This window comes from Equus quagga, chromosome 14 (genome assembly GCF_021613505.1).
Source record: "Equus quagga isolate Etosha38 chromosome 14, UCLA_HA_Equagga_1.0, whole genome shotgun sequence".
NCBI lineage: Eukaryota > Metazoa > Chordata > Mammalia > Perissodactyla > Equidae > Equus > Equus quagga.
In genome coordinates this window covers 26,169,834-26,193,515 of record NC_060280.1, presented here as the reverse complement: position 1 = coordinate 26,193,515, position 23,682 = coordinate 26,169,834, and the positions used below count along the sequence as shown (strand labels likewise).

The window sequence follows — 23,682 nt, the reverse complement described above, 5'->3', positions numbered from 1 at the left end:
TGTTTCATTCAACAATTTTTAAGTATCAGGAACTCAACATACAAAGATAAAAGAAAAATTCTTTCTTCTGATTTTTTATTCATTCTGTGGAAAATACTTGCTATGATGAGTACCTGTATCTTCTTTTAATGGACTTGTGTATTACAGTTATGAGTATAACTAATGCCATGACCAAGACACACATGAATGAATACAATAAAGTCATAGGCAAGTGTGGGAATTTCAATTTAGGTCCCTCAGATGTCAGCAGAGGAGATTCCATGAAAGCTCAAAAGGCTTCTAATTTAGCCTTGTTCTGGGATGAGGGAGAAAAGTGAACAGAGAAGGAGGTAATCCATGAAAATCATGATTCTTGAATGATGAATAGAAATTAGTAAGGCAAAGAATACTGAGGAAAAGGAAGGTGGAGTAAGACAACTTTGTCAGATGCCAGTTTTCTGATCCTGAGAATACCATCAGGCTCTCTTAATACCATAGCTGGGAACAAGTCTTACAGAATTGCATTCTTTTCTTATATCATTTTATGTGTTAACAGGAAAGCAGTCTCATCTGTGATGCTGGGGCCACCCTACAACCACACAATGGAAACCCCTGCCACCTTCTTCCTTGTGGGTGTCCCAGGTTTGCAGTCTTCACATCTTTGGCTGGCTATCTCACTGAGTGTCATGTATACCATAGCCCTGTTAGGAAACACCCTCGTAATGACCATAATCTGGTTGGATTCCACTTTACAAGAGCCCATGTACTGCTTCCTGTGTGTTCTGGCTGCTGTGGACATTGTTATGGCCTCCTCTGTGGTGCCCAAGATGGTGAGCATCTTCTCCTCAGGAGACAACTCCATCAGCTTTTGTGCTTGTTTCACTCAGATGTATTTTATCCATGCAGCCACAGCTGTGGAGACAGGGCTGCTGCTGGCCATGGCTTTTGACCGCTATGTAGCCATGTGTAAGCCCCTACACTACAAGAGAATTCTCACACCTCAAGTGATGGTGGGAATGAGTGTGGCCATCACCATCAGAGCTGTCATATTCATGACTCCATTGAGTTGGATGGTGAGTCATCTACCTTTCTGTGGTTCCAATGTGGTTCTCCATTCCTACTGTGAGCACATAGCCGTGGCCAAGCTGACATGTGCTGACCCCATGCCCAGTTGTCTCTATGGTCTGATTGATTCCTCAATTATTGTGGGCTCTGATGTGGTCTTCATTGCTGCCTCCTATAACCTTATTCTTCGGGTAGTATTTGGTCTCTCCTCAAAGAATGCTCAGTTGAAAGCCTTAAGCACATGTGGCTCCCACATGGGGGTTATGGCTCTGTACTATTTACCTGGGATGGCGTCTGTCTATGTGGCCTGGCTAGGGAAGGACACAGTGCCTTTGCACATCCAGGTGCTGTTAGCTGACTTGTACCTGGTCATCCCATCCACCTTAAACCCCATCATCTATGCCCTGAGGATCAAACAAATACGAGAGCGTGCATGGAGCACACTGATGCACTGCCTCTTTTACCTCTCCAACGTGGGTTCATGAACACAAAGTCTATTGAGGCCTCAAGCATTCCAGCTAACTTCAAAAATGCCTTAGAGATCTGTGGAGCTGTTATGGATTTCCTGGCACCACAGGAGTTCTATGATGAAACTGTCAAGAGTGTCTTTCCATAACTTTTCAATTTCTAGCAAGGATGTGAATGAAGTGATCAATTTCCTGAAGACACTTTGAATGGTTTCAATCAACTAGTGTTCGAATCATAGATAAATTTGGGTGGGAATACAGATTAGGGGTTTTTCTTTCTTTAGCTTGTGACTCGTATTTCCAACCAGTCCCTCAGCAGAAGAAATGAACTATTTGGTCCCCTCACACTTGGCTGATTTTCTCAGAATTCTTCATCTCCTCATAGGACTATATGGAAGCAGCTATTAATATGTGACCCTGCCTTCTGGCTCATTGATGAATCTGTTCAATTTGGGTCATGTGCTCACACCTGGTCCAGAGTCCTTCTCTAGTCAAAACTGATTCCAATTTATCTGAGGAGATATAAAATTGGATCACTGATTTTGGCCATTTTCCAACGTATGAACATAGAAACAGAAATCTGTTCCGCAGTGAGAGAAGCCGATTAGCCTGATGGAATGAAGAAACTGAGTCTCTGAGTCTCTGGTTCCAATGCGTTTTGGACACCCAAGTGTATTCCTGTTATTATGTTCTACAAGATGTATGTATATCATTTTAATACATCCCCTGTTGCTAAGCTAGTTGGAGTTAGTGTACTCATCACTAGCTTTTAGTTTTTTTTTTTTTAAAGATTTTATTTTTTCCTTTTTCTCCCCAAAGCCCCCCGGTACATAGTTGTGTATTCTTCGTTGTGGGTTCCTCTAGTTGTGTCATGTGGGACGCTGCCTCAGCGTGGTCTGACGAGCAGTGCCATGTCCGCGCCCAGGATTCGAACCGACGAAACACTGGTCCGCCTGCAGCGGAGCGCACGAACTTAACCACTCGGCCACAGGGCCAGCCCCACCAGCTTTTAGTTTTTAAGCAACAGAAACTAAGGCGTGTGAGTTGGTTTGGGACATCTTTATCTTTGCTTCCTACTCCTGCTTGTGTAACTGAACTGTAAGATGCAAAAGAGAGAGATCAAATATAACACAGATCTTTCATCTTCTGGACACCTCTAAGGAGGTGTGCCCTGGGATGAAAAGTTTAATGGAGAACAATATCAGTAATGAAGCTGAAATGTCACTACTCTTCTGCAAGTCACAAGATACTTGGTTGGTTTTTGTTTTTATTTTCTCCTTTCAGAGTCTTAAACTGAATAATCAGTATATGTAAAAAGAAAAAGATTTTGTATGCAAGAGATACATATGTTTGACTCTGGTACATTTGAAAATCTTAATAAAAGATAATTTCTTAACAGTGTTGATACCAAGTTATTGCATCTGAGTGTTAATATCTCCTTTTTACTAATGCAGGAAACAATGTTAATTCATAGAGGGTATTTAAAATTAAATAAGATAATGAGTGGAACATAAAACATAAGACAACATAAACATACTGTGTGTAGTTAAAAACTATACTCAATAAACTTCTAATTCTGTAATTTTAAAGGGCAGTTTTGGGCACTATTGAAACTGCAGTGCTGCGTAGATCAGTACACAAGTGATAATTCTTCCAAACAGATCTGCCGCTTAATAACTCAGCGTCTACACCTTTTGATAACATTTGACTTGTTTACCTGCTAGAATGTATTCTATTTCTGATCACCAGTGGAGTAAGAATCAGCCTCAAAAACTCAGATAAGGATGCACTGAGTTCCCAAAGCGTAATGAAAAGAAACTCACTTCCCCTGGCAACCCCCTAACATAAACACTAGTCAAGATCATGAGGTTTTTAAGCATATTTGGTAAGATTTTGATTTTGAAAAGTCACACTGTTCTTTCTCCATAAGCAACCCAAAGAATTGGCTATGCCCATTAAATCAAAGAACATTAGCTGCATTAAAGAATCTGCTGTGAAGCAACAAAGGTATAGTCCAGCCTGTACTCAAAACAGAAATTTCTTCCCAGCATTTCCACCAGAAGAAGTCTGCCCTGCCAGCGTTGTGTTTCATTCACACTATTATTCTCTGAACCTAGCTGGGACCCACTGTTGGTACTCAAATATTGAGCTATGTATTTCCCCAAGTGGACTGGCTCCCTGCCCTGGCTGCCTCCAAACAGAAAGTCCTGTGCTTCTCCTGATATATTCATATCTGACCTCTGCCCTATCACCAGAAGCAAAGTGTGCCCATTTAACTAGTGCTTGGGACCCACAGTGGACTTGCAGTGTTTGGATCTTGAGAGGTTACAATCAATCATCTTTGAAAACAAGGGAGACTGGATTTCCTATGGGGAGTTGTGAATCTAAGAATTGCCCTCTGTCTCCACCTTTTGCAGGACCCAAGCATCTCACCCTTTTAGTAGCCTTTCCCCACAAGGCTCAGGGATTGCACCCCTTGGTTTCTCTGCCAGTAAAACAAAGATGGACAAAACTCATCCGTGCCTTGTAGTGAGTGATCACACCAAGTCAGAGGTGCCATGTCTACCCCCCACATAGCTACCTGCTCATTCCCCTTCTGGACCACTTTTGAAAATACCCATCAGATTAGTTTATTTATTCATTTATTTTTGGTGAGGAAGATTTTCCCTTAGCTAACATCTGTGCCAATCTTCCTCTATTTTGTATGTGGTATGCCTCCACAGCATGGCTAATGAGTAGAGTAGGTCCTTGCCTGGGATCTAAATCTGCAAACCCAGACCACCAAAGTGAAGCATGCAGAACTTTAACCACTCAGTCACAGGGCCGGCCCCCAAATTAGTTTTTGAACAGGATTATAAGTAAGTACCATCCAATGTTTCGTGCCCCTATGAGCCAAGAAGAATTTATTTTTGTTTTGATTCTAGGTATAGAAGGAAATTTCCCTCACTTAAATATTTGTTAACACACACACACACACACACACACACAGTGCTAGACTGGGGCTACAATGGTTAACCAGAAAAATAAGATCCTTGTCTTTATGGGGTTCTTGGAAGGGAAGTGTAAGCAGCTACCCTTGAGAAAACGGTTTTCTTACACTTAAGGAACTTCAGTCTTCCTACCTGGTCTTAACAATCAGACAATATGAAATAACATGTTTAACCTTGTAATTCTTCTAATAAGTAATCATAGCACCCAAATCAGTTTCTAAATGTCAAAAAAACCCCTTTAAAACAGCACATTGCAAATGAAGCCATTTCACTCCTTAGTTCATTCCAGGTTGAATAAATTCGTCACCAAATAGTCTTTTTCTAGGAACCTTCCAAAATTTGTCCCACTAAAACCATAGTAAAAGAACAACATTGATTTGGCCCTTTGCCGCATCAGCTAAGTGTCCAGGGATATAACTAGAAGCAATTCCTCAAGATCTATTTCTCAAGTCTGTAAACAATTCCCCAGGGAGGCCCCCCACAGAAAGATACACGGAGCCTGTAAGGTAGGTCACCTCAACACTTAGCAAGACCAGGTGTGTGACTTACTAGTTCATTCCACTCCAAACAAGTGACGGAAACATCTCCCCTGCTAGTACTCAAGGAGCAACTTGGAAGCATGGTGGGCCGAATGAGTTTATTGCTCCATTTTGGTCTACTCTACCTTCCTCATATATGAGTACCCAATACAATGAATGTAGAAAGACAATTTTTCCTAATTACTTTGCCTCTGACTATACCTAACCCAGGATCTACTTTGCTGCCCAATCTTAACCCAACAGTCACTACCTTAAAGTGTAAACTACTTCAGAGGTTGTGTTACACATCCTCATGGTGACAATATGTAATGTACATATTGTAGCCTTTGCAATAGGCAAAACCATTAGTTCTCATATGCTTGCCTTGAAGTTTGTTTCCAGCCACAATCTTTCACACATCATATTCTTAGGACCTGTAATAAATTATTTTTGCCACATACAACAATCACTTTAGGTCAAAACCCTGGATATATGGTCATATTTCTCTTTCATTATAATACATGGCTCCCATACTGGCCTTCTGTTCCTAGTCCAATTCTTTCTCCTTGTCCTTCCTTCCTGCTTTCCTCCTTCTGTCATAGATTTAGAGAAGAGAAAGGCAGAGTATTATTTAGTTACTAGAACCATGAAGATTCCCTGGTGGCATAAAAAGATCTGAACATCAGCCCAATCAGCTCATGTGTGAGCCTTCCTTGCAGTGCATTTCTTCTACATTCTTCTTTTTATTATTTCTATTCTCTGCCCAGATGTCACTGTCTCCATTCCAATTCAAAGACAAGCACACATAATAGATGCAGAATATATTACTGTGGTCAGAGTTTGTCACTGGCATGGGCACCTTTCTATCTAAAGGGCTCTAGACCATCAGGAGAGGCTCTAAGAAACAAGGGCCCTGCTGACAAGATGCTGGTTGTAAGAAGATGAGATAGGAAGGCGACACAGGCAAAATCCATGGCTTGTCTTCCTCTGTCCCTGAGAAAGGAACAAAAGCATTGGATGGATCTGAGATCTTCACGACAATCTTCTGAGGTAGGGGAGTATGCAGCTACTATACCCACTTTTCCACTGAGGACATTTGAAAATCTTTTAAACAGGTGGGATATTTCAGGCCCAAATGTCAAGAATGGCGGGCAGACATGTGACCTGGGAATTGAATTTGTCAATCTTTTTCATTTGAATGTGAGAAACACTTTATAATCTTTCCTATCTTCTTTCAGCAGCTTTTTGAGAAATAACTTGCTTCATTAAGTCCATTTCAGTTGTTTCATCCATCAAGTGAAAATAAGAACAAGGCTCACAGGGTTTCTGATTCTGATACTTAGGGAAAAGGGCAGGACCAGGACACAGGTCTCCTTCAAGTCTGAGATAGAGCGATTTGCCTAGCTCGTGCTCAGAGAGAGAACGGCCACTAGGATGGTTTAGGCAATGCTGCAATGCATTTTCAGGATGGTAGGTAAGAGAGCTGGGGTCAGTTATGGTTGCTCAGAAGCAGCAAACCTCAGGCGAAGAATCCAGCCACTGGTGTCAGCACAGCAACCGGCTCTAGACATGGCCGGTATTCTTTTGGCTTGTTGGTCAACCCTCTCCAAAGGGTTTCCCAAATACTGGATCTACTTCATTGTCCTCACTGACTTAATTGTGGCACCAACAAGGATGGAGAAGGGGGCTATGAGCTACAGGAAGGAGAGAGTCCTGATCCTCAGAACTCCTCTGATCTTCACCATCAGCACTGCTACACTTCCTTCATAGGCATGCACTGCCCATTTGACTGAAGCTCAGCTTTTTCACATGAGTAGTTTAGTGTGGGACTTTGGCTCAGTTGCAATAGGGCATGGGGTCAGGCAGAGGAATCCCTGTATTCCAGGTTCTGCTCAGTTAAAGGGAATCCTTGTCTGTGGCAGGGCCCTCAAAGACCACTGCAATTCAGGTGAAATTTCAAGGCCTCTGGCTAGGATGGGGCCTCTCATAGTCCTCCCTGTCCAGGGAGCAGATGGCTAGAGGAGCAGTGTCCTTGGTGCCAATGCTGTAGCAAGGACTAAAATAGGGCAGGAGGTGCAAAGGAAAGAGACAGTGGGGGAATGTGGGAGCCACTGTCAGTCACATTATAAAAGGAGATATCATGGGCCTCATAATCCAGGAAGACTCCCTCTTGACAGGCAGGGACAGGCAAGGGTGGAGGGTGTATTCATCAGTGCCTGCCTGGTATTCATTTCCTTCCTCAGCCTTATCACCCAGAATCCACAGTGTGGGGATAAATAGACCACCTCCTTCCGGTCTACATTTTCCTTACATATTCGCAGGCCCCATTCAGACCTGTCTCCCACCTCCACCTCCCAGTAGTGGCTGCCTAAGGAGATGCACTGGCTGCCAAGGACGATGTTGTAGCGGTAAAATCTCTCAGGATTGTCCGGCAGTTTCTGCTCGGTGTCTCCATAGTGCACACATTTTCTGTCCTTGGACACGATGTGGTGGGAATAAACGGTGTTTTGAACTAGGTGCATGTCAGCTAGGGAAAAGTAATCCTGTATGGTAACAGGGGTACAGAGCCAGGGGGCATGGGTAAAGTCTCTGTGATAAATACAGCCACAGATTTCTCAATGATATGGTGTGGGGCTAGATGGGGCATCCAGGGGGCACCAAACCATTTTATTTTGGGGGAAGGGTCCCTGTCACTGCCCATCACAATCTTCCCCAGCATTCATTATCTGCATACGTCTCCAGGACCTCTCTTAGCCCCAGCACATGGCAATTTGTCTTCATCTCCAAGGAGACTGGTTCTGGCTGCTGCAGGCTCCAAGACTTGCTCCTGGTAGAGGAGAGGTAAACCTTAGGGCCACAAATCTTGCCTCTGCTACATGGGCCTTTCTTTATTACAGGGAAGAATGGCTTGGCCGTGGACATAGTCAGTGGGGTGCCCCTGCCCAGCAATACCAGGGAAAGTAGAGATGTGATTATTTGACCGAGCCCAAGCAGTTTGTGGCACAGAGAGGAGAGCATTCACATTCCTGTGCTGCGGAAAGGGTCATGTGTGCATTTGCCATCAGGAGAGGAAGAGGTGTGCCACAGAGGGGAAGGGCTGATACTCAGACCTCAGAGCACTAATGGAGACATCTGCAGTCTTTTTCCCTCTTTGGGGGATCTACTTGAAACTACATTTTATAATTTACCTGAAATTCTTATCAGTAATTGTTGAACCGAATTTGACCAAGTACAAAGAAGATAAAAGAAAGAGGAACAAAGCTTCTTTAGCCAATACAGTGAAAGTGGGAGAAGATTATGGATCTACACCCTCTTTTCTGCAGGTCCTTCCCCACTTCTGGCTCTGGCCAGGACCCACTATCCTTTACAGGGCTATCTAGGGTCTCCAAGGATTGGGACATACCTGTTCAAGACTTCCTGAATACCCAAGAAGGAGAACAAATGCAGCACATGAATATGTACTGTTCTTTGGAAAGACCAGACAGACCAGGAGCTCTGGGAGGGAGTTTCTCTAAGGGAAAGGGAAGCAGAGGGCCAGGCTGGAGAGAAGACATGCAGATGTAGAGGGGAGAAGCCTACAGGAGGGGAGCAGGGCAGGCCAAGCACTGGCTGGACTGGCTGATTTCAGGCTTCATCTCATAGGCCAGAATGTAGGTGTTACCCAACCTACAAGGCTATAATTTCAAGGGGCCAGGTCATCCACACACCTCGGGACAGAACAGAAAGCATTAGCAAGGAAATGTAAGGGATCCATGTCTGGTTCAGCGGCTCCACCGAAGACTAGGGAATCCTCTCTCCTGGAGTCCCAGACTGTCTTCAGCTCTCACTCCAGGTTCTCAGGAAAACCTGCTGCTCACCTGCAGCATCCCGTGGACAGGCCACTGAGACCTCTCTTCCAGCTCTGTGGTCATCCTCCACAGGACTGAGCTCTGATAGAGGAGTTCATTGTGATTCATCTCCAGTTTCTGCATGGTCTCTCCATCCTCCTTCTTAAGGCTGGCCAGAGCTGCTGCTGCCCTTACCTCCAGCCACTACCCTTGGGTCTGTTTTTTCTGTAGTCATCGCCAATACTTCTCAAACTCCCATGTGATGCTCTGCTTTCAGGTTTCCACCTGTATCTGCAGAGCCAAGATCCTTAATCAGCACTGATATCATTTGTGTAAGGGCCATGCAGGATTGAGGACACTGGCCCATGTATACACATAGGCTATGGAATATTCAGGTTCTGATAGGTGCAGCCTTCATTACCTCATACCCAAACACATCCAGGGCACCAAGAACCCCAGCTAAACCAAACTGGTCCGCTTTAAATTCTCAGTATGGAAAGCATCTTTGAGTTAGGCCATAAGCTATGGTGGAACTGGGGATGGGATGTGGAAGGGGGAGGGAAGGAAGTTAAAGGAGATCATAAATGCAAGGAGAGTGTGACATTAGGTCACAGGGATCTGTGGGTGTGAAGAGCCAAAAGAGTGAGCTCTCATTTTGTCTTTGGGGCCCCTGGTCAAGTCCTCGATCTAGAGATATCCAAGTGAGGGGCAGAGGAGAGACTGAGCTGGCTGGCCTCCATCTTCTACCTTGTACTCCCTGGTGAACTCCTCCAAGGGCATGACACTGTGGGTCTCATTCTTGGGGGACCAGCTGCAGGCCTCACATATGGTCAGGCCATCCTCTTTGCAGAACATCTTTAGCTATTTCCTGTGGAGCTCACAAACATCCTCCTTTAGCCCATTCCTGCATGCAGCTCTAGCAGATGGACTTTTTCTACAACATTGGCCAGCTTCCAATCAGGTCGCAGATTCCTTGGCTGGACAGAAGCCCGGCAGAGCAGACATGTGTAACCCGAGTGCTCAGATTCTCCTGGAACCTCCTAGAATCTACATGGAGAGCTGTGGCAGAAGCTGTGGCCACATTCCATGCTCACGGGCTCCCTCAGGAAGGTGATGCAGATGGGACAGGCTACTTCTTGCACAATGGCTTCCACCAATGCTGCAGGATACATGGTCCTTCTCACACCCTCCTCAAAACATGAATGAAACTAGGTAGAGGCAGTGAAGGCTGAGAAGAAGAAAAGAAAAACAAGTAAGATAGAAAAGCAACAGAAAAGCAGAGGGATCAGTAAAAGGGATAATTAGTGACAGAAAAAAACAGCCTCCTTATTTGGATCCTTTATTGACCTTGTTTAATGAGCACTGGCCTTCCCAACAAGTACTGACTATGTCATTGCTCACACCACAGAAAGGACATCTGGGGACGCCTAAGCAAACAGATGTGGGAATTCTCAGTTTTCATTCATTCGGTCATCTCTGACCCTCCTCTGGGCTCACTCGTCAGACCATTCCCACCCCACCTCAATCCCGCTCTCCAAATCATCATTGTTTCTCTTGAACTTGGGTAAGGTCACATAAAATGTGGTGTTGCAGTATCCAAAATAAGGCCAGAAATATCTCTAGCCTCACTCTCTGGTTTGTTTATATGTATATTCATATACTTGAAGGTATAGAAAAGGTAATATGCCAGAAGCCCATTGCCTACGTGTTCAATTTGTTTTCTCCTATTGTGCACTGAAGTGTAAAGTGTAAGGGAACCAGCAATACTTTCCCTAAAGCCTGTAAATCCCTGCCCACTCCTCCAGCACTACATTCACAAGATGCCAAGACATTCTCTTCAGGGATATGGTAGAAGCAGATATGAACAAATACCCCTTGGAAGATATAAACAAAAGTCATCTGATGATCATGAAACCCATATTGATGAATTTACTAACCCAGCAAGGAATTGTGATTTCTGCAAGGGCCACATATGGGTACAGATCTTGAATGGTCAACAGCAGGCCCTTGGCATGGTTGGCCTTATTTATTTGTTCACTTTGCGGGTCTGTGTTACCAACTAGAGTGTGTAAAGGGAAGACCACATTGGTCTCAGTCACTGCTGTATCCTGATCATCTCAACAGGGCCTATCATACAGTTATTGCCGAATAAATATTTGTTGAATGAATAAGTCAGCTAGGCAGAAAATAGTTCCAAAACCCAAAATGTTTTTATAATTTCTTAGGTAATTGAGAACACATTATACATTAATAATGATAACAAGCATTCCTTAAGCACTTACACTATGGGCCAGGCACTATTCTGAGCATTCTACATGGATTAACTCAGTTTATTTCACAACCCTAAGTAGTAACCGTTATTCTACTGTTCTGATTTTACAGATTTGTGAGGATCCACTACAGCTCTTACTGCCTCAGCAGGAACGAGGTTCACTCCCAGGGGAAAGTGGTCTACCCTGCCCCACTGGCACTATCACAGTTTAGCTGCCTGGCCTCATGCTGGGGTGATTTAAGTAGCATTGCTTTTGCCTTATGCATTTGATTGTCCACTTTGCATATCCCTATTTCATGCTACTATTTAGGTTTACATCCTGGCCTGTTCTCTGAATTATCCTATAGGCAACAGGACCCATAGGTTTTAAAGTTTAAAGTCTTAAGTACAGCAGTTTTGGGGACTAGTTCTCTTGTAGGCTGAAGGCTGAAGATTCTACCAGATGTTAAGCCTAGTAAATTGAAGCTAAACCACCCCCTGGTCATTAGGAATGTGCTGGCTGAGGAAGGCAGGAAGAGCCCCCACCCTCCTACAAAAGGCAACAGAAGGCCTCTCCCCATTCATGTCACTAACAACTGCGTGTCTGTTGTGGAACTGGGGTGCTGGGAGCATGTAGCATTGTCTGCTGATTTTTTACATTTCCTTATATCTCTATACCTTTGTCATTAAAAACAAAAAAAGAAAAGAAACTTTATATTTTGTGCATATTGGCTTCTTTCTCTCGGCTTTACTCCAGCCCCACAATGATGCCCAGACAGAAGTCAAGACCTTTAAAATATGGTCCATTCGCCCCACTAGCCTCATTCATTTTCATTCTCTTGTCAGTACCCTGCACTCTACCTTCTCTGGCTTCTTCTCTGCAGAATATTTTGTCATTTCATTTCTTTGTGCTGAGATCCATGTCCTTCGCCCAGTTTGAAAAGCTTGTCTTCCTTGGTCTCCCTTATATTCTATTTCCCTTCTCTGTTCAAATAGGACTCTATACCACGGTGCCATGAGAAATATTTAAGCAGTGAAGCCCACCACAAATCCCCACACGACTGAGGAACCAAACAGTGAAGTGGACTTTGAGAGATTAAGTATACTATTAGTGTGAATAGTTCTGCAACAAAGTGAAATGAATTACGATTGCTAGAATTTGAATCTTGACTCTGTGGCTTACTAACTTTGTGACCCTCTATGCAGCTCAGTTTCATCTGTAAATGTGGATGTAATAATGACAGCTACTCCAGAGGGTTGTGGAAATGGAATGAAATCATCTTTGAAAAGCATTTAGCAGAAAGCTTGGCACATAGCAGGCTTTCGCACATCTAACTAATCTTGGGTCTTTGTTTTCTTTGCAGGATGCCCTCCATACTCTTCTAACTCTTAGGTATCCTCTGCAGATTGAAGAAACAAAGACTCTTTAGCTGCTAATCATCTGCCTCCTCCTGCAATCTGGAAAGCCCCAGGGCCGAGAGCACAGAGAAAAACCAGTCTCTGGAGAAGTTACAGCATTTGGTTGCTGGGCAGAGAACAAGTGTAGCCAGGGTGTCCAGGGACAAAGCAGGATGACAGAGAATCTAAAGGGGAAAGAGGACTCCCAATGGGAAGACTTTGAAAGTGACAATACTCCATACCGTGACTCTATGTTGTTCATCTTTCATCTTTTGTCTCTTTTCCTGGTCTTTCTGAAGGATCCTGTATAAATCCCTCTCCTTTTGAGTGAAAGAAACATGGACCCCTCAAAGGAAGCTGAATAGAGGAAACTCCAAAGATGTGGGTAACTGTTCTGGGGACCGGGTGTTGGACTGATGAAGTCCCAAGGCCAGGGACACCCAGAAGGGAGGCTATAAGCTCTTGACTCCACTAAAAAGGGTTAACCAGTTCTGGTAGGTACTGCTGATACCAGGATCACTTCTGGAAATGATGAGAGGATGGGACAGAGAGAGAGGGGACAGGGAACATATGACTAATTTGGTTCAAAGCTGGGAGAGAAAGGGTTAAGTCTAACCTTGGGATGATGGAGAGACAGTTTTCAGGGACCAAAGGGAGTTATGAGCAAAGAGACGAAGCAGTAGGGCTGAGGGGAGCATGTTTATTTGTTCATAGAGGGAAGCATAGGGTTATAAACACAAAGGCTCCACCAAATAAGTTATGGGTTACTGCGTTTACCTTTAGGACAATTTTAATTTGAATTGTGTATCTCCCATTCTTTAAATAACAATGAAAAATCCTCACATATCCTACCATTTAGTTGTTGTAATTAAGTGATTTGTTTAAGTTTTTCTTTAGTGATTGGCCCTCCAGGTCTTCATGTGAATATCTCTGCAGGGTTGAAGGCAGAGGCAGGTTCTTGGCTGGAAATGTCTTAGGAGAGCTTGGTCAGAGCTTTCTGAAGAACACCTCTACAACCAGGAAACAATTGTGTCTGTATCTTTTTTTAAAGTTGCACCCTAAGCTAACATCTGTTGCCAATATGTATGTTTCTTCTTCTCTCAAAAGCCCCCAGTATATAGTTCTATATTCTAGTTGTAGATCCTTCTAGTTCTTCTATGTGGGATGCTGCCTCAGCATGGCTTGATGAACGGTGCTAAGTCCACGCCCAGGATCCAGACCTGTGAAACCTGGGCTGCCATAGCGGAGCATGAAAACTTAATGACCTGGTCATGGGGCTGGCCCCTGTGTGTGTATCTTGATTGGGGTAGTGGCTATGTGGGAATGTTCATGTGTTTACTTTATAAAATCTATCAAGCTGTACACCTGAGATTTGTGCATTTTTAAAGTATGTATGTCATACTTCAATCAAAAAGTTAATCAAAAATGAAGGAGCAGGCAGTAACGTTAAATGTTTTGGACAGGTCGAATAAAACAAAAAATGAAAAGAAATCACTGGCTTGGCAACAGGTCATTGATGGAGATCATTGTTGATCTTTGCAAGAATATTTTCAGTAGCAATAGATCGAAGAGTGAAAAAAAAAGAAAGATGACCCACCAAATCAAATGTCCTGTCATTTGGAAAGACTAATGAAATGTGTAAACCTTTAGTCATGCTAATCAAGAAGAAAAAGAAATGAGGAAAATAAAAACTTCAAGGGAATGAAAGTTATGATCATCTAGAAGTTGCCAGGGCTGGAAAGTGGAGGGATGGGTACCCTCAGAGAAAAGGTGGATTTATACAGGGCAGCAAGACAGGAGAGGAAGGCCTTGGATCAGAGGTGAATGGGAGGAGAAAGCATTCTGATTCCTCAGTCTATTCTTCAGCTCTTTAAGCAGTGATTCTCAACTCTGAATTTATCGCATCCAGAAAACACAGCAGTCTTAAGGAGAGAAACCTTGAATTATTTTCTCTACTCTTCACTACGATTCTACTTCAAAAAGCTTGCTCTTGTCTTCTCATGATTTATCACTGAAGATGTTTCACCCCATAACTATACACAGCAAGGTTCTTTTATCCTGGCCATGAAGCAGAGCTCACTACTTTATTCAGTCTGTTTCATTGTAAGGTATTTCTGTTGCTTAGGGGTTTTTTTGTGTGTTATTAATAGTGGTTTATCTGTTTCAATAAAGACCATAGTTTGCAACTATGTCCCTCAAATATGGCTTTTTAGAAAACTTCTGAGGACTTTCACCAACGCTGCTGTTGGTACCTGGGTGTACAGTCAATTACTGCTAGGCTCTCCAGGGGATAAATGGAAGGGGCAAATGTAGTCACATGGTTTGGGTTGAGAACCAGGCGAATGTTTGTCTAGTGCTTGGTTAACAAAGAAATTTCTACTGCAGCTGATGGGATCCTGAAGCCAGTATTCCATCAATGTGATATACCCAATTATTTAGAGAGGGGCCAGGCCTCTAATAAGAAATTAAAATGGGTAAATAAGACAGTATCCAAGGGTAGGGATATGGGAACTTCTTAGTCTGGAAGCCCCTTATTGAGGGGAGGGACAGGAAATGATAGTTAAGGGCAAGCTAGTCTTGAAGCTTGGCAAACAAGCACCCTTCATTTAAGATTGCCTGGACACTTGGAAACAGTTCATGGGTTATGTATGACTATTGTAAAGTCAGCACAAGTGACACAATAGTGTGGTGACCCACTAGGCTGAGGCTTTGAGAGAGGCAATATTATGGCAGTGAGGGTGTGAGGAAGGAGATCAATCGTACTTAATATGGTCTGATCCACACCTGGGACTTTGAGTCCAGATCTGAGACCAAGCCAAATGTTCACGTCCCTAGGAACTGAAATGATCTGATGGTCATAGGAAAAACAGTTGAAGTAACAATTTAGTTTAGATAAAGGATACTTGTCATACTCACTTTCATGCAATTCTTTAATTTTTTAAATTTGTTTGAGGTCATATTGGCTTTTAACATTGGGCAAATTCCAAGTTTACATGACTGTATTTCAGTTTCTCCATAGATTGCATTGTGTTTACCACCAACAGTCTAGTTTTTACCCATCACTATACACATGTTCTCCTTTACCCCTCTTGCTCTCCCCCCAACCTCCTTTCCTTTAGTAACTACTAGTTTAGTCTCCTTAACTATGTGTTTGTTTGTTTATCTTCCACATATGCTTTCCCTCCATTCTTAATCCCATTTCAATTTGACAAGAGTTGTATGGCAGCCAAGGAGTTAACCACTCTTTGGCTTTCTTATTAGAGGTGGGTTGTCAGCAAATATAAGGGAACCTTTTATGTGGAAATGATGAAAAGCAAACAAACAAACTAACAAAAAACTCCAAAACAAAACAACCCTAAACTTGAGAAAAGAACTATAATGGAACAGATAGTGAGCTCTTCATCAAGGTCAGATTAGAAGAATTTAACTGTGTATAGTCACTGGGTGGCACATCTTCAGTGATAGATCATGGGAGGAAAAGGTTTAGGCAATGCAGAGTTGAGCTGCCTTCTTTTTTTAAACTGGTCTCCAAATCACAGTTTTCCGAGTATTCTACTTAGAGACATCTAGAACTAAAGGATAAGAAAAGTCTCTTTCTATTAGTTCTATTTTATTGAGCAACTGGGTACCATGAATCTTGCTAAGCATTTTTAAATAGCCTCTCATTTAGATCTCAAAACATCTCTATGAATTAAGAACTAGTATTCCCATCTCCCAAGGAGCAAAGTAAGACTTGAAGAGTTTAAATAGCTTGAGTGAGGCAAAATAGCTAGTAAGTGACAGAGCAGTGTTTTCAGTCTTGGGTATGTATCTAGAATGAATGCTTTTAGCCACTTTGTTACCCTGTCTCTTGATGATGTAGGACCAACACCACATTTTGAGTGGAGTACATAGAAGTATGCAGGATTTCCACACTGTATTCTAAGAAAAGAGAAAGTAGGAGTTCTTTGAAGGAGTTCAGCCTATGTCTCCCATGGCTGAGAGATACCACCAGAGGAAGAAGGGCCCCTTGTAAGGATGTTCTCAGATGGTTGGGGGAATGTGCACATGCCAAAACACCATATGAAATCATGGAAACCATCCATCTGAAGCTGGAAATTAACTACAGGGATATCACACAGGAACGGAATGGCATTTAACACCAACTCCTTATCTTCATGTTTACCCAACCAGGTTATTACACATTATATTATATAGTACTCTCTGTCTCATCAAAACTGGCCTAGTGAGACCCTTAACATTTTATTTTTTGCCTCTTCCCGTAGTTGTTTTCTTGACTGTTAATTTTGAGATGGATGGACACCTGGGAGTTTCAGGTGTTAACAGGAGCTGGGAAAACCTGGACTTGAATCTCAAATTTACCACCTATTTGCTATGTGATCTTGGACAAAGTATTTAATCTCATTTAATTATATCCACTGTCTTGTACTGAATGGATGTTTGTCCTATTATACAAATGAAGCAATATACTTAGATTATGAATACTACCCTTTCTAACACAGTACTGGTACACATTATGTTCATTAAAGAGTGCTTTACTTTCTAAAGGATAAAGCTTCATTGTTGATTGGAATGTCTTGTTAGTTTATCTTAAAGAGAGAGTTTTCCATATTGAAGAATCATAAAAACCTACTAAGTGGTTTGTCTATAAAGGAACCCTAAAGTTTTATTTGTAGCTACAGAATCTACTAATTGAACCTAACTCAACAGAAAATCCAGGATGAAATTTAGAGAAAGTAAGGATTAAAAATAATTCCAGACAGTTTATTATTTCCTATGGAAAGATATAATGTGGTTACATAATCACCTTATTTTCCTGAATCCATTAATCTATTTCTTCAACCAGAAGCATGCTTCATTCATCTTTTGTCTAGACACTATACAAAGGATAAAAAATGTTACATGTTCAATCTCAAGTTCATTGTTTCATTCAACAATTTTTAAGTATTAGGAACTGAATGCACAAAGATAAAAGAAGAGGTCTTTCTTCTGATTTCTCATTCAATCTGTGAAAACTGTTTGCTATAAGGAGTACACAATATCTTTTTTAATGGATTTGTGTACTAGAGTTATGGGTCACACACCTGGTATAAATAATGTAATGAACAAGATGCACATGATTGAATACAATAAAGTCATAGGTAGGGTACTGGAATTGTCAATTTAGGTCTCTTAGAGGTCAGCATGGGAGATTCCATAAAGCTCAGAAGGCTCCTAATTTAGCCTTGGTATGGGATGGGGAGGAGATAGAACAGACATGGAGGTAATCCATGAACATCATGATACTTGAATGATGAATAGAAATTAGTAAGGCAAAGAATACTGAGGAAGATGGAAGATGGAGCAGGATAACAGTGTCAGATGTCAGTTTTCTGATCATAAGATCAGAGACCAGTCTCTCCTAATGCCATAGACGGGAACAAGTCTTGAAAGACTGCATCTTTTCTTACATAATTTTATGTGTTAACAGGAAAGCAGTCTCATCTGTGACACTGAGGCCACCCTACAACCACACAATGGAAATCCCTGCCACCTTCTTCCTTGTGGGTATCCCAGGTTTACAGTCTTTACATTTTTGGTTGGCTATCTCACTGAGTGTCATGTATACCATAGCCCTGTTAGGAAACACCCTCGTAATGACCATAATCTGGGTGGATTCCACTTTACAAGAGCCCATGTACCACTTCCTGTGTATTCTGGCTGCTGTGGACATCGTTATGGCCTCCTCTGTGGTGCCCAAGATGGTGAGCATCTTCTCCTCAGGAGACAACTCCATCAGCTTTAGTGCTTGTTTCACTCAGATGTACTTTGTCCACGCAGCCACAGCGGTGGAGACAGGGCTGCTGCTGGCCATGGCTTTTGACCGCTATGTAGCCATCTGTAAGCCCCTACACTATAAGAGAATTCTCACACCTCAAGTGATGCTGGAAATGAGTGTGGTCATCATAATCAGAGCTGTCATATTTGTGACTCCATTGAGTTGGATGGTGAGTCATCTACCTTTCTGTGGCTCTAAAGTGGTTCTCCATTCCTACTGTGAGCACATAGCTGTGGCCAAGCTGACATGTGCTGACCCCAAGCCCAGTTGTCTCTATGGTCTGATTGCTTCCTCGATTATTGTGGGCTCTGATGTGGCCTTCATTGCTGTCTCCTATAACCTGACTCTCCAGGCAGTATTTGTTCTTTCCTCAAAGAATGCTCAGTTGAAAGCCTTAAGCACATGTGGCTCCCACATGGGGGTTATGGCTCTGTACTATTTACCTGGGATGGCATCTGTCTATGTGGTCTGGCTAGGGGAGGACACAGTGCCTTTGTACACCCAGGTGCTGTTAGCTGACTTATACCTGGTCATCCCACCCACCTTAAACCCCATCATTTATGGTCTGAGGATCAAACAAATACGGGAGCGAATGTGGAGCATGCTGATGCACTGCCTCTTTGACCACTCCAACTTGGGTTCAAGAACACAAAGTCTATTTAGACCTTGAGCATTCCAGCCAACTTCAAAGAAGCATTAGAGATCTGTGGAGCTGGTTTGCTTTACCTGCACCATAGAAGTTCTAAGATGAAGCTGTAAAGTGTATCTTTGCATAACTTTTCAATTTCTTGGAAGAATGTAAATGAAATGATTAATTTTCTGACAATACATGAATGGTTTCAATCAACTAGTATCTGAGTCAGAGGTATGCTTTGGCAGAGAATATAGATTTAGGGTTTTTCTTTCCTTAGCTTCTGACCCGTATTTCCAACTTAGTATCCTACCAGTCCTTAAGCAGAAGAAATGAACTGTTTGGTCCCCCTTCACCTGCCTGATTTTCTCAGAATTGTTCATATCCTTATGTGATTATATGGAAGTAACATTTAATATATGACACTGCCTTCTGGCCTGTTGATGAATCCACCCCACTCGGGTCATGTGCTCTCACCTGGACCTTCTCCTGTCGAAATAGATTCCAGTTTATCTGAGGAGATATAAACCTGGGATCATGATGCTGTCCACTTTCCAACACATGAACTTGTAAGGAGAAATCTGTTCCACAGCAAAAGAAGCAAAGTAACAAGATGGAATGAAGAAACAGAGTTTCTGGTTCTCTGGTTCCAATTCATTTCAACACCCAGATACATCTCTGTTATTATGCTCTGTAAGATATTTCTTATCCGTTTAATATATTCTCTCCTGTTGAACTTGTTGGAGTCAGTGTACTAATCACTAGCTTTTTGTTTCTAAGTAACAGAAGCTAAGGCATATGAGTTAGGTTTGAACATCTTTTTCTTTGCTTCCTACTCCTACTTGTATAACTGAACTGTAAGACACAAAAGAGAGGGATCAAATATAACACAGGTCTTTCTTCTTTTGGACACCTGTAAGGAGGTGTGCTCTGAGATGAAAATGTTAATAAAGATTAACAACAATATTAAGTTGTAATGCCACTACTCTTTGCCAGGTCATCAGATACTTAAGTGGTTTTTGTTTTTATTTTCCCCTTTCAGAAAGTCTTAAATGGAATAATCTATGTTAAAAGAAAAAGATTTCATGTGTAAGAGATACATATATTTGACTCTGGGACATTTGAAAATCTTAAATATAATTTTCCTGTAGTATTGATACCAAGTTGTTGTATCTTAGTCTTAATGTCTCCTTTCTACTGGTGGGGGAAACAATATTAACATATAGAGTGTATTGAAGATTAAATAAAAGGATAAATAGAAAGCACATAACACAAAATCTGACATATTGTATATACTTAAAAATATACCCAATAAGTTTCTAATTCCATACTTTTAAGGAATAGTTCTAGGCACTGCAGTCCTGTGTAGATCAGTACTCATGTGGTAATTCTTCTAAACAGATCTGCTGCTTAACTCAGCATCTACACGTTTTGCTCACATTGGACTAGATAACCTACTACAATGCATTCTATTTCTGAACAGCAGTGGAGTAGGAATCAACCTCTAAAACTCTGACAATGATACACTGAGTTCCCAAAGAGTAGTAAAAATCCCTCTCTTCCCCTTGCCAGCCCCTAACAGGATCTACTGCTCAGGATCATGAGGTGGTTAAGCATATTTGATAAGATTTTCAATTTGAAAAGTCACATTATTCTTTCTCCATACACATCCCAAAGAATTGGCTGTACCCGTTAAATCAAAGAATATTAGATGCATTAAAGAATCTGATGTAAAGCAACAAAGGTATAGTTCAGCCTGCACTCAAAACAGAAATTTCTTCCCAGCATTTCCATCAGAAGAAGCCTGCCCTGCCAGCTCTGTGTTTTGTTCGTGTTATATTCCCTGAAACTAGCTGGGACTCACTGCTGGTACTCAAATATTGAACTACACATTTCCCAGAGTGGACTGGTTCCCTGCCATGGCTATGGCAAATCAGAGAGTCTTGTGCTTCTCCTTATACATTCAGATCCATCTCCTACCCTATCATCAGAAGAAATATGTGCCCATTTAACTAGTGCCCGGGACCCATAATAGACTCCCAGTGTTTGGATTTTAAGAGATTACAACAAATCCTGTTGAAAAAAAGGGAGACTGGATTTCTTGTGGGGAGTTGTGAACCCAAGGATGTGCCCTCTGTCTCTACATTGTAGAGAACCCAAGGATCTCACCCTTTTAGCAACCTCTCCCCTTGAGGCTCAGGCATTGCACCCCTTGGTTTCTCTGCTAGTAAAACAAGGATGGGCAAAGCTCATCCCTGCTTTGTAGTGAACCATCACACCAAGTCGGAGGTGCCACCCCAGACATTCCAGGGAGTGGTGCAGGCACTCTACCTTCCACATGGCTACCTAGCTCTTCCCAGTTGGGACCACTTTTGAAATTATCCATCAGATTAGTTGTTGAACAGGATTATAATCTAGTGCCATCCAGTCTTTCATGCCCCAGTGAGGCAAGAAAGAGCTTATTTTTGATTCTAGGCATAGGAATGAAAGTTTCTTCACTTAAATATTTACCAATACTCAGAAACATAGACACACACACAGTGCTAAACTGGGGTTACAATGGTGAACTAGAAAAATAAGATCCTTGTCTTCATGGGGTTCTTAGAAGGGAAGGGTCAGCAACTACCCTAAAGAAAAGGGTTTTCATACACCGAAGAACTTCAGTCTTCTTGTTTGGTCTTAAGAATCAGACATGTGAAATAAACAAAGTGTCTAACATAATAGTGTTTCTAACAGTAATCATAGCACCCAAATAAGCTTATAAATGTAAAAAAGAAAACTCAGCACATTACACATGAAGCCATTCCACTCCTTAATTCATTCTTGGTTCGAATGAATTTAGCACCTAATAATCTTTTTCTAGAAGACTTTCAAGACTGGTCCTAATAAAACAATAGTAAAAGACAACATTGATTTGGCCTCTAGCCTCTTCTGCTAAGTGTCCAGGGACATAACTGGAAGCAGTTCCTCAAGATCCATTTCTCAAGTCTATAAACAATTCCCCAGGGAGGCCCCCCACAGAAAGACACAAGGTCCCTCTAATGTAGGTCAGCTTAACCCTTTGCAAGACCAGGTCTGTGACTTACCCATTCATTCCACTCCAAGCAGTTGATGGAATCTTCTCCTGTTTACTACTAATAGTCAAGGAGCAACTTGGAAGCATGGTGGGAAGAATGAGTTTATTTCTCTATTTTGGTGTGTTTTACCTCCTTCATATGTGAAGACCCAACACAAAGAAAGCAGAAAGACAATTTTTACTATTCTTTATTATAGGAACTACTTTGTTTCTGCTCTTATGCAGTGTAGTATCTACTTTGTTGCTCAATCCTAACTCCCAACAGTCGCGACTTTCAAGTATAAACTACCTCAGAGGTTGTGTTCACACAGCATCAGTATGTAATGTACATATTGTAGCCCTTGAAGTAGGCAAAGCCATTAGTTCTCATGTGGTTGCCTTACAGTTTGTTTCCAGCTACAATAATTTCCACATTACACTCTTAAGAGCTGTAATGAATTATTTTTGCCACATACAACAATCACTTTAAGGTCAAAAGCCCAGATATATGGTCTTAATCCCTTTTCGTTATAATATGTGGTTTCCAAACCAGCTTAGTGTGCCTTATCCAATTGTCTCTCCCCACGCTGCCCTCTTGCTTTCCTCCTTTTGTCACAGATTTAGAGAAGAGAAAGGCAGAGTATTATGTAGTTACCAGAACCATGAAGATTCTCTTGGTGAAATGAAAAGATTTGAACTTCAGCCCAACCAGCTTGTGGGTGAGCCTTCCTTGCAGTGCATTTATTCTACCTTTTTATTTTTATTATTTCTATTCTCTGCCCTGATGTCACTATCCTCATTCTAATCCAAAGACAAGCACATATATTAGATGCACAATATGTTACTGTGGCCTGGATTTTGCCACTGGTGTTGGCACCTTTCTGTCTACATGGCTCTAGACCATCCAGCGAGGCCATAAGAAAAAAAGGCCCTGTTGACAAGATCCTGTCTGTAAGAAGGTGAGATAGGAAGGTGGCACAGACAAAATCCATGGCTGGTCTTCCTCTGTCCCTGAGAAAGGAACAATAGTATCAGATGGATCTGTGATCTTCACAACAATTCTGTGAGGTAGGAGAGTATGCAGCTACTATACCCACTTTTCCACTGAGCACACTTGAAAATCTTTTAAACAGGTGGGATATTTCAGACCCAAATGTAATAAATAACATGCAGACATGTGACTTGAGAAGCAAGTTTGTCGATCTTGTTTCATTTGAATGTGAGAAATACTTTATAATCTTTCCTCTCTTCTTTCAGAAGCTTTTTAAGAAATAACTTCCTTCATTGAGGCCATTTGAGTTGCTTCATCTATCAGGTAAAAATAAGAACAAGGCTCACAGGGTTTCTGATTCTGATACTTAGGGAAAAGGGCAGGACTAAGATACAGGTCTCCTTACAGTCTCAGATGGAGTGATTTGCCCAGCTCGTGCTCAGAGAGAGAATGACCATTCTGGTAGTCTAGGCAATGAGGGAATGCATTTTTCTCTTTAGGAGGTCAGAGAGTGGAGGTCAGTTTTGAGTTGCTCAGAAGCAGCAAACCTCAGCTGAAGCATCCTCCCTCAGGTGTCAGCACAGCAACGAGCTCTGGACACAGCCGGTATTCTTTTGGCTTGTTGGTCAACCTTATCCAAAGGGTTTCCCAAAGGATGCTTCGTCATCCTCATTGACTTAATTATGGCACCA

At 42.1% G+C, this 23,682-nt stretch overlaps 2 protein-coding genes and 1 pseudogene across 2 annotated transcripts; 2 read left to right on the top strand and 1 right to left on the bottom strand.

The window, feature by feature from the left end:
* Positions 1–539: 539 nt before the first annotated feature.
* On the top strand, positions 540–1,529 carry LOC124225863 (olfactory receptor 52I2-like). Its single transcript, XM_046638607.1, has one exon. It carries the CDS (start codon positions 555–557, stop codon positions 1,527–1,529), a length of 975 nt encoding a protein of 324 aa, XP_046494563.1. The 5' UTR covers positions 540–554.
* A 5,446-nt stretch (positions 1,530–6,975) lies between these two features.
* On the bottom strand, positions 6,976–10,018 carry LOC124225541 (E3 ubiquitin-protein ligase TRIM68-like; annotated as a pseudogene).
* A 7,900-nt stretch (positions 10,019–17,918) lies between these two features.
* LOC124225540 (olfactory receptor 52I2-like) lies at positions 17,919–18,983 on the top strand. The gene has a single exon (XM_046638219.1). It carries the CDS (start codon positions 18,012–18,014, stop codon positions 18,981–18,983), a length of 972 nt encoding a protein of 323 aa, XP_046494175.1. The 5' UTR covers positions 17,919–18,011.
* The last annotated feature ends 4,699 nt before the right edge of the window (positions 18,984–23,682 follow it).